The sequence below is a fragment of the Grampus griseus genome (genome assembly GCF_964374135.1).
Source record: "Grampus griseus genome assembly, chromosome: 10".
Classification (NCBI taxonomy): domain Eukaryota; kingdom Metazoa; phylum Chordata; class Mammalia; order Artiodactyla; family Delphinidae; genus Grampus; species Grampus griseus.
Window position 1 is genome coordinate 31642372 of NC_139004.1, and position 10670 is coordinate 31653041.

The 10670-nt window shown below is 48.8% G+C and overlaps 1 protein-coding gene across 4 annotated transcripts in view; it reads right to left on the minus strand.

Annotated features, from left to right (window-relative positions):
• Positions 1-1991: 1991 nt before the first annotated feature.
• PTK7 (protein tyrosine kinase 7 (inactive)) overlaps positions 1992-10670 on the minus strand; it is a gene marked incomplete at its 5' end in the record, with an annotated part of 59855 nt that continues 51176 nt past the window's right edge. For all 4 annotated transcript variants that reach the window (XM_082664236.1, XM_082664234.1, XM_082664235.1 and 1 more), the window contains 3 exons: positions 1992-2993; positions 3487-3665; positions 4474-4625. In XM_082664236.1, the coding sequence (XP_082520362.1) occupies positions 2833-2993; positions 3487-3665; positions 4474-4625 (492 nt within the window). In that variant the 3' untranslated portion in view covers positions 1992-2832. The remainder of the gene's footprint in view (positions 2994-3486; positions 3666-4473; positions 4626-10670) is intronic.

Below are 10670 nucleotides of genomic sequence, written 5' to 3' on the forward strand. Positions count from 1 at the left end.
CTTGAGGTAGAGGCTGGAACTGGAGCTAATGCTTTGGGAACTGTCCACACTGAAGGGCCAGTTAGAGTCACATGAGGTAAGATGAGATTCCTGAGGGTGAGAATGTCGAGAGAGGAAGGCCAAGGACAGAAGCCAGTGGAACAGCCATCTCTGGGGCAGGCAGAAGAAGGAAGCCACAACCAGGGATGGAGAAGGCCTGGTCAGAGAAGGTGGATACGGCGTACCATCACCAAAGGCAAGAGAGGAGAATTTGAAAAGGCAGATGTGGCCAGCAGTGTTAGCCACTGCAGAGCGGTCAAGGAAGACCAGGCATCTTCCTTGATGCCTCTAAGAAGAGGCTTAGTGATAAATGACCTTCTACAGTACTGCCTTCCCAGTACTTCTGAGTGCATCCCACAGGAGGAAATAATTTTTACATCACAACATCGAGTGAATTCAATTATTGTATCCCATTTTTACACCCTGTGTTGGAATAAGATATCCACATCCTTTGCAGTCACATCCTACTAGTGCTGATGTTGGGTTTTGACATGTGACTTGCTTTGGCTGATAAAATGTTAATAGACTGACGCTTTTAAATGTGCTGGCATGATCTGGCGGGACTTCTTGTGCTCCTGCTACTGCATGGGAGCATGCTCTGGGGGCCAGCAGAGTAGACCCAAACCAGACCTACCACCTGGTGCCAAGCCCGCCTGAACTCAGCTAAGTCCAGCCAAGATCAGCCAAACCTCACCAACTTGCAGATCTGTGAGAAAAATAAATTGTTGTTGTGAGATTTGGGGTTTTTATGCTGCAGCACCACCCCCATAGTTGACATAAGCTAACATACCCAAACACATATCAAATATAATAAACAAAATTTTGTAAAACAATACTTACCCATGAGGTATACAATGTACTCAGATAGTTTTTTATTGTTTCATATTTTTAAAATGATGGTTACAACCCACAATTTGAAAAGCACTGCTCTAGAGATATTGTTCTTATGGGTTTTTCTTGTTTTTGTTTTTGTTTTTTTACACTCCAACACACCTGAGGGATGTACCACACTGTATATCTACAACAGTGGCTCACTTACCATTTAACCTTAGGGAAACTACCTGACCTCCCTGAGCCTTGGTTTCCTAATCTGTGAAATGGGAACAATAATATCTGGCTAACAGAGTGATCACAGAAGTTCAATAAGATAATGCATGCTAAGTGCTTAGCAAAGAGACTGGTACAGAGCAAGTATTTAATAAAAGCTGTTCTTTTCATTACTGAGAAATTTGGTGAGGAAAAGAAGGAACTAGGGCTATTCCAGAGGTCAGGACTTATCTCTTTAGGATGGGGAACCATGCTGAAGTTACGATATGGTAGAGTGTAACTGATGACACAAGGTCTAGGTAATGAAGAGGCAGGAATCAAACCAGCTGAGGGCTGAAAGCCCTGGAGCAGTGAGGCATTAAGCGCATCTCTGCTCAGCCTTATCTCCTCCATCACCTTCCTAGAGTCTTAAAAGGGATTCAGAGACCTGAATCTGTCACTAACTCCTTCTCCAATCCCACTCTAACTAGTTCCCTCCTCACACTTCTACGCTCAATACCTGAGTGTGAGTACCAGGCCAGCCAGCAGAGAATAATTAGTTGGCATCAAAGAGCAACACAGGGTCACATGAACAAGAGGTAGCTTCACCTCCTCTGAGCCCACATTCTCAACTTCCCCAGGAGGAAACTCCCTGTCAGTCCAGTGGTTAGGACTCCGTGTTTTCACTGCTGTGGCCCGGATTCAATCCCTGGTTGGGGAACTAAGACCCCGCAAGCCACGCAGTGTGGCCAAAAAAAAAAAAAAGTATTCAACTGCTCCACAAACCAGAGAGAAGGACCAGTGTCTGCCAGTTATCCCTGCCCAAGCACCCCCCAAGACTCCGGGAAGGCACATGGCTCCTTCCGATAAGCGAGGGAAGAAGGCACATCATTTATGGGCAAAAAGTAGGGAATGAGCATCAGAAGCAGGTTGTAAAAAAGGCTTCTTTATTGAGAGCAGCGAGTGTAAAAAAAAAACCAAAACAAACAAACAAACAACAACAACAACAATAAAGGTGTGAGGCAGGGGTGGCCCACTGTCCCATCTCCTCCAGGACCCACCCCTACGTCCCATGCCCTCCCACCCCACACTGCAATTACATACAAAAGCCGCCCACGGTGCATACAAAAAGGGCGGGTTATATAGTGTCAAAAGCTCCTGAAAACTCCTTCATCTGCCAGGCACTTAGGATGAGAAAAGGAGAGAAGGGTGGGTAGGAGGCGCAGGTCTGGGTCAGCGTGCACATGTCCATGGCGGGGGTGGGGGTGGGGGGGACTCGCTGGCTGGGTCCTCCATGATCCTAGTGCAGACCCCACAGTGGTCCCCAGAGGCCAGAACAATCCAGGACTTGAGTATATTAAGGAAATCCCCTTGAAGCCAGCTCACCTCCAGCCTAGCCCTCCCCCGATGAAGTTGGCAGGTGAGTGGCAGAACTGGACCTGGTGGAGGGGAGGAGACCCAGGCCAGAAATTGGGTTTACCTGAGGCACCCACACTGCCCCTGATGGGGGAAGGGGTGGTAGAGAAAGCTGCCCAGCCCAAAGCCCCAGTCACCCAGTCTGGGTCCAAATCAGCCTCCCCAAGGGCTGAGAGTGAGGAAGAGGAAGAAAGCCCAGGCCCTGCCTGACCTCAGCAGTGCCTGTGGTGCCCGGGCGGGGCCCCTAGGGCCCGAGAGGACCAGGATCTTGCCCATCATGCTGTGGGCACCCCTCAGGAGGTCCTCCCCTGCCCACGCCATCCTGAGGCACAGCCTGCCTGGGCTCCCTCCTCACGGCTTGTTATCCGCGGGGTTGTCTCCCAGGGTGCTGGCGATCTCGCTGAAGGAGGGTCGGTCCTTGGGGCTGAGGGCCCAGCAGCGCTGCATCAGCCGGCAGAGCTTGGAAGGGCAGCCCTCAGGCTGCGGGAGTCTGGCCTTCCCAGCCTGCAAGTCTGCAGAAAGACGGTGGGAAGAGGGTTAGTCAAAATATTTAACCACCTGTCCAATACTCTGTGCAGCCTGCAGTTCCCACAGGCAGCCACGTGAGGGAGACTCTGAGGGACGCTGGCCAGTGTGGATGAGCAAGGATTCAGGGAGTTTATGGAAAGCATCTTGCAAGCAAAGGGGAGGACTCCCCTGATCCCAGCTCTCTCTGGCTGGCGGGGGCAGGGTCCAAGCAGCACAAGAAGCAGCCAATACACAGGGGCTGAAGTGGGGTCAATAGGCAGGCACCAGAGTAGCTGGAGTGAACGCTGGGGACGAGGGCTATTTACCAACCAGTATGAAGGTATTTCGGTAATCTAAAAAGTGGGGTGGCCACATCCATGTACGTGCTGATACCAGCCCTGAGAGAGGAGGGCGGGGGCTGAACTGGCCCCGGGACCCTGAGCAAACTCTCCACCTAGAGAACATCTGGAACCGTCTCTCGGAAACAGAGCTGCCTACCTGCCAGCACTTCGTCGTCTGCCTGCCCTCCGTGGGGCATTTCCCCGTGAGTGAACACTTCCCACATCAGCACGCCGAAGGCCCAGACATCAGACTTGGTGGAGAAGTCGCCCTCCAGGATGGCCTCAGGGGACATCCAGCGCAGCGGCACCCAGGCCTGGCGGAAGTGGTAGTACTCACTGTGGGACAAGAGGACACACAGGCATGGGGGTGGGGGGGTGAGGGGCACAGCCTGGGATCCCCGCCTCATCCCAGGTCTGGGTCTCATACCCAAGCTACAGCCCAGATTTTCTGTATCAAGGCATTCAGGGAAATTGGAAACGTTTTTGCTTAGCAAGGGGTGGGGTGGGGGGGTTGTATACTGGATGAAATCTGGAGGCATCCACATGGGGTCTGACGGTTAAACAATTCCCTTAAGAATCAGACTTCACCTAATGTCAATATTTAAAAGCTAATAATCGTACATACTTTCTATATTAAAAGTGTGAAAAATGAACACGTTAAATGAAAAGAAATCTTAAAGAGCTTTACTAGTGATAACCCAATCATGACTAAAGCAACGGTCAGACAAACCAGGGTGAGTCAAAACTGGGATGACTCGAGGCGAAGCTCCCGGAGGCACCAGGTAATGTACATTCCAGCGCGATCTCTGGCTACGGGTGCTGAGCTTTAAGTCTTAGCCTTAAAAATAACTACTGAGTTCAGGAAGTTACAGAGAGAACCATACAAATAGTTAAATTCTATAGAAAACTATATAAAGTGTGACTAGTTACTTTTGAAAAAGGTTTATAATTTTTTTATGACTAGAGAAAATGTGTAAGATGAGGGAGCTGTGGTCCACTGGCTGGGACGCCTACTGCACCCTTGGGAGAGGGTGGGAAGGTTCTGCCCCTCCAGGGGTCTCCAGCTTTGGACTAAGCCCTTTCTCATCCCCCCACCAGCTGTGTCTGCCCTCTGCCCCTCGCCCACTCCACCTGTGCCCCCTACCTGTTGTACACGTCCTTGCTGAGCCCCAGGGCCGACACCTTCACCTGTCTCTGAGCGCTGACCAGGCAGTTTCGAGCGGCCAGGTCCTTGTGCACAAAGCGGTTGTTGGACAGGTGCTCCATTCCCAGGGCCACTTGGGTACACAGAGCCACCTGGAACGAGAAAGGGGCTGTCAGAGCACATCAGGACTGGGGTACTGGCGGACCGCCCTTGACACAGCTCTTGGTGGGGTCTCAGCACCATTAATGTGATGCTGAAGGAAGCCCCAAAACAAAGGCACAACAGCCTGTTCCCTTCTCTGTAAAATGGGAATAACAGGACCTGCGCCTCCTGGGTTGTTGGAGAACTGAATTGAATGAAATAAAGTTTTCGGCCCCACTCCCATGCACAGCAGGTGCTAGATTAAGTGAGTGGCAGGTGGGGTGGGGAGACCACATAGTGACCACCTGCTGAGTGAAAAATAACTGGGCAGTAAGTATAGCTCACATCTTTATGGGCTGCTCCTCTTTTTTTTTTTTACTTCAAAGTTACATATTTTCTACTAGTTGCATTTCATAAAAAACAAAATAAACAATCATATATATCTATATATAAAATATATGTGTGAGCGAAGGTAGATAGAGACACACACACACACACACACACACACACACAGGTTGCCTCTGAGAAGGGTAGCTGGAGGCCAGAGAGAAAAGGTAGGGAAACTTTTGGTTTATATTTTGGTGTGAACTACATATAGAAAAGTTCATAAAATATGTCTACTTTCACGAATAACTATAACGCCCACACCCAGGTAACAGTCACCAAGTTAAAAAAAGAAACCAATGATAGGCCCCCAGAAGCTCCTCACTGGCTCCTTCCCCATCACAAATTCTCCTCTCTCCTCAAGAGGTAATCACTATCCTGACTTGTATGAAAATAATGTCTTGTCTGTTCTTTACAGTTTTACCGCTGATGCGTATGTTCCTAAACAAACAATACAATTCCATTTTGCCTGTTTTAGAGCCAGATAAGGCTGCAATCATACAAATACGTATATTCCTTTGTGCCTTGATTCTGTCACTTAACATTGCAAGGTTCATCCTTTTTTTTGGGATATCATTGTACTGAGTTCTTTCTCATCATAAACACATTATAATTTATTCCTTCTAATGTCAGTGGAAATTTGTTTCCCCCGCCCCCTGCCAGATTTTCACTATTAAGAACAGTGCTGGGCAACTACTGAGCCCACGTGCCACAACTACGGAAGCGCCTAGAGCCCGTGCTCCACAACAAGAGAACCCACCACAATGAGAAGCCCACGCACCGCAACGAAGAGTAGCCCCTGCTCGCCACAACAAGAGAAAAGCCCGCGTGTGGCAACGAAGACCCAACGCAGCCAAAAATAAAATTTAAAAAAAGAACAGTGCTGGGTACTTCCCTGGTGGCACAGTGGTTAGACTCCAAGCTCCCAATGCAGGGGGCCCGGGTTCGATCCCTGGTCAGGGAACTAGATCCTACATGCATGCCACAACTAAGGAGCCTACGTGCCACAACTAAGGAGCTGGCAAGCCTCAACTAAGGAGCCCACAAGCCACAATTAAGGAGCCCACCGGCCACAACTAAGACCCGGCACAACTAAATAAATAAATAAATAAATAAGAGCATGACCTCTCTCTTCCTCCCTCCCTTCCTCCCTCCCTCTCTCTTTAAAAAAAAAAACAGTGCTGTTATGAATGTTCTTATGAGTGTATATATGCATGAGTTTCTCTAAGATACCTCGTGGGGGGTCATGGACTGTGAGTAGCTCTAGCATTACAAAATAATGCAATACTATTTTCCAAAGTGTTAAGGGAGTTGGGGAGATTTTTCACTGATACCTTTTAAAAGTTTTTGAGCCATGTGAATGTATTACGTATAATACATTATATAACATATTAAGTGTAATTATAATTAAGAAATATTAACATTTAAAAAATATACACCAATACACTGAACGAATATCAACTGAGCATCTACTATACACCACATACAATTGGGTGCTGATGGAATATGACAGGGACGGCAAGACTGGGCTCCTGGTGAGAGGGCAGTCTAGAAGGGAGGTAAGAATTGTACCTGCAGAAGGGTGTCACCAATTGGGGGAAGGTGAGCCATGCCAAACAGAGGTAAAATCGGAGCACTAGGAGAGTGCCTGTAAAGACCAATGGTCCCTATGCCTCTGTCACCTTATCCAATCCTTGGGAGCAACACCAAGGGACACAGGACATGTAGCATTTCCTTGTGTATAAAAACAAGGCAAACAGAAATGCAAAGAGGTCCGCGTGGAAGGTTATTTAACAAGTTACTGGCCAGCTGTGTATTTCTTCCAGCACACAGACTCACTTTCAGGATCCATAAGGGAGAAGCCACCCACCACATACTAAATCACGGAGAGACAAACGTGGCTAAGGACCAGTATCATGGGTGACCAAGAAAATACTAATCAAGACCTGACAAGGTATCATTTGCCACACATCTGATTGCAAAAGGTCAGAAGTCGGCCTCTAACCTACCTCCAATGGTTCAGAAAAATGCATAATAATAATAATATACAGACACAGAGAACAATAAAGCAAATGGGGCAAAATGTAAACAACTGAATCTGGCTAAAGGGTTTGTAGGAGCTCCTTGAACCATTCTTACAGTCTTTTAAGTTTGAAATATCAAAGTGAAACAAACATACACACATACATACACACGTCAATAAAAAGATTAAAAAAATAACAATAAGTAAGTAAAAGCAGCCTGTGTGTGGACCAATGACAGTATGTCACCGATTAACCAAGATTATGGTTTATCTGATTCTATGTCCCTGAAGTTCAAAAAGGAACAAAGGTGAATGTGAGTGGTAGAAGGGCTGCTCCCACATTACCCAGGGCAAGGAGGAGACCAAGCAGTCAGAGAGAAGGGGGTGGGAACACTTGTTGTGCACCTACTGTGTGCCCGGGCCCTGAGCCAAGCTAGCCGCTCCCCTTCTTGCTCTCTGTGAGGTGGGCTCCTCCTCAGCTTTGCCCACAGTCCCAGCCGAATGCCAAAGCCTGGCTGTTTCCTCAACACTGCAGCTGTCTTTCCTGGGTCACCTCACTGTGGATGGGGGCACAGGAAGGGCTGTCTGCCATCAGTGACCCCAGGGGTGGGGTGCTGGCCGTGGACTGGCCCTTCGGCATCCCTGGCTGGCTCCGAGCAGCTTCACCGGCCTGGCTCCCAGGGTCACGGAAAGGCCAGGAGAGGAGCTGAGTCCAAACACTGGGAGAGGGGTCACTCCAGAAACAGATCTTCTCAGTCTGTGTGCTCTGACCAGTGAGATCCCTGCAGGCCCCACTGCCTCCACTGGAGAGTTGCTAATTGTGGTCACAACCTACTAGTATGGCATAAAACCCATTTAGTGAATCTTAACCAGCATTTTTTTTTAAAGGAATAGAAAATATCAGAGTATCACACGTGGTAAGGATAACTATCATTCATGGAACTTTTTTCATTTTTTAAATATACACGTCTGGGACTTCCCTGGTGGCGCAGTGGTTGAGAATCCACCTGCTAATGCAGGGGACAACGGTTCAAGCCCTGATCCGGGAAGACCCCACATGCCGAGGAGCAACTAAGTCCATGTGCCACAACTACTGAGCCTGCGCTCTAGAGCCCGCGAACCACAACTACTGAGCCCACGTGCCACAACTACTGGAGCCCGTGCGCCTAGAGCCTGTGCTCTGCAACTAGAGAAGCCACCGCAATGAGAAGCCCGTGCACCGCAATGAAGAGCAGCCACCACTCGTCACAACTAGAGAAAAGCCCGCACGCAGCAACAAAGACCCAACGCAACCAAAAATAAATTAATTAATTAATTTTTAAAAAGTGATACTTTAGAATATTTTAAATAAATAAATAAATATGCACGTCTGTGTTGCATTGTGATGTAAAATGTGCTCTCTTTTCTTTTTCTTTTTTTTGCTACTGTGGGTCTCAGTCAAAAAAAGTTTAAAAACAATGGTCTACACCTGCGCTGTCCAAAACAGTAGCCCCCTAGACCCGTGTGGCTATTTCAGTTAATTAAAACTTAATAAAATAAAAAATTCAGCTCCTCCGTCTCTCTAGCCACATGCTAAGTACTCAGTAGCCACGTGGGGCTGGTGACCACTGCACTGGACAGCACAGGTATGGAATGTTTCCACCACCTCGGGAAGTTCTATTAGGCAGCACTGATCCCAACCACAACCAGTCTGGACCCATTACATATCCAATATATCGACTGACACTGCATATGCAGACGGGCTGAACGCGGGCCACTACCAAGAGTTAGGGGAAATCTCATCTTTTTGGTGCATTTTCTTTATCAAAAGTGAAGCCACGGGCTTCCCTGGTGGCGCAGTGGTTGGGAGTCCGCCTGCCGATGCAGGGGACGTGGGTTCGTGCCCCGGTCTGGGAAGATCCCACATGCCGCGGAGCGGCTGGGCCCGTGAGCCATGGCCGCTGAGCCTGTGCGTCCGCAACGGGAGAGACCAAAACAGTGAGAGGCCCGCCTACCGCAAAAAAAAAAAAAAAAAAAAACGAAACGCCAGGGCATTGTCCAGCCTTGCCCCGTTGTCCGTAAGGGGCAGACAAAGGCTTTTGTAACAAGCCCTCATCAGACTTGGCTTTCCCCTCAGCCTGCCCTCTCTGCTCTGGCTCACAGGCTAAACCATCTGCTGCTAGTCATGGGAACAGAAGACAGAGGTCTTGGCCCAGTGACTAACTTGCTATCTTTCCAGAGAAGCAGTGCTTCTGGAAATACTGGCTAAGCGAGGACAGTAAAAGGGAATTCTGTTAACCCAAGCCAGTTAAGTGTTTCCTTACTGCTGGGCAAGCCGCCATCAGATGGCCACGGGATTAATTTTCAAATGCTGTTATAAACACCTGCACTTTGGTAAAGACCAGATCCACCCCTCCTTTCCAACTTTAACACCCTGGGGGCTCGCCCGCGTTCTGGCTAAGCCACCGTGACGCTTCCTTGCTCTTCCCAAACAGGCTGCTGCTTCCTGTCCGGCATCTGACTGCTTAAAGCAAAGCGTTGTCCACCAGGTGTGCTAAGCGGCCCCTGCTCCTGGTCCCGTCATTAGCTTGCAGGTGATCCACGGAGAAATCACAGGTTACAGTGCTCCAACTTCAACATCTCCATTATCTTATCAGCTACTCTAACAAGCATCACCTACAATTATGCCACCACCCAGGGCCTGTGTCTTTGATTGCTATCACGATCCCACAGATATCCTGGAATCCTCCTGAGGCTCCTCCCCATCCAGGCACAGCACCCTCATTCCGGCTCTAGCTGGCCAGGGAGCACCCTGCTTACCACTCCACCTCCCTTTAAAAACTGAACGTTGGGCTTCCCTGGTGGCGCAGTGGTTGAGAGACCGCCTGCCAATACAGGGGACAAGGGTTCGTGCCCCAGTCCGGGAAGATCCCACATGCCGCGAAGTGGCTGGGCCCATGAGCCATGGCCGCTGAGCCTGCGCGTCCGGAGCCTGTGCTCCGCAACGGGAGAGGCCACGCCAGTGAGAGGCCCGCGTACCGCAAAAAAAAAAAACAAAAAACCTGAACGTTTTCTCCTTCTATTCCCCCAGAACCCTAGGAATATAAAGTGGCACAGCAGCTCACTAAATTATTAGCACCAGAAAGCATCTACAAATTTTAATATAGCTTTCCTAAGAATTTTCATTTTCATGGAATCCCCCAAAAGAAGTGTTTTTCAAACTACTGATCGAGACCCATATGGGTATCAAAACCAATTTAGTGGGTTAAAAAAAAAAAAAGGGTAGGATAGGAAATATTAAGTGCATCAAATACAGGGTTGTGAAAGATTAATTTTAGTTGCGTGTGTGTGTATGTGTGTGTTTGCTGGGCCATGATGTAAAATGCATTTTTTAAAATAAATTTATTTATTATTTTTGGCTGCGTTGGAGTCTTCGTTGCTGCGTGCGGGCTTTCTCTAGTTGCGGCGAGCAGGGGCCACTCTTTGTTGCGGTGTGCGGGCTTCTCATTGTGGTGGCTTCTCTGGTTGCGGAGCACAGGCTCTAGGCACAAGGGCTTCAGTAGTTGTGGCTCACGGGCTCTAGAGCGCAGGCTCAGTAGTTGTGGTATACGGGCTTAGTTGCTCTGTGGCATGTGGGATCTTCCTGGACCAGGGCACAAACCCATGTCCC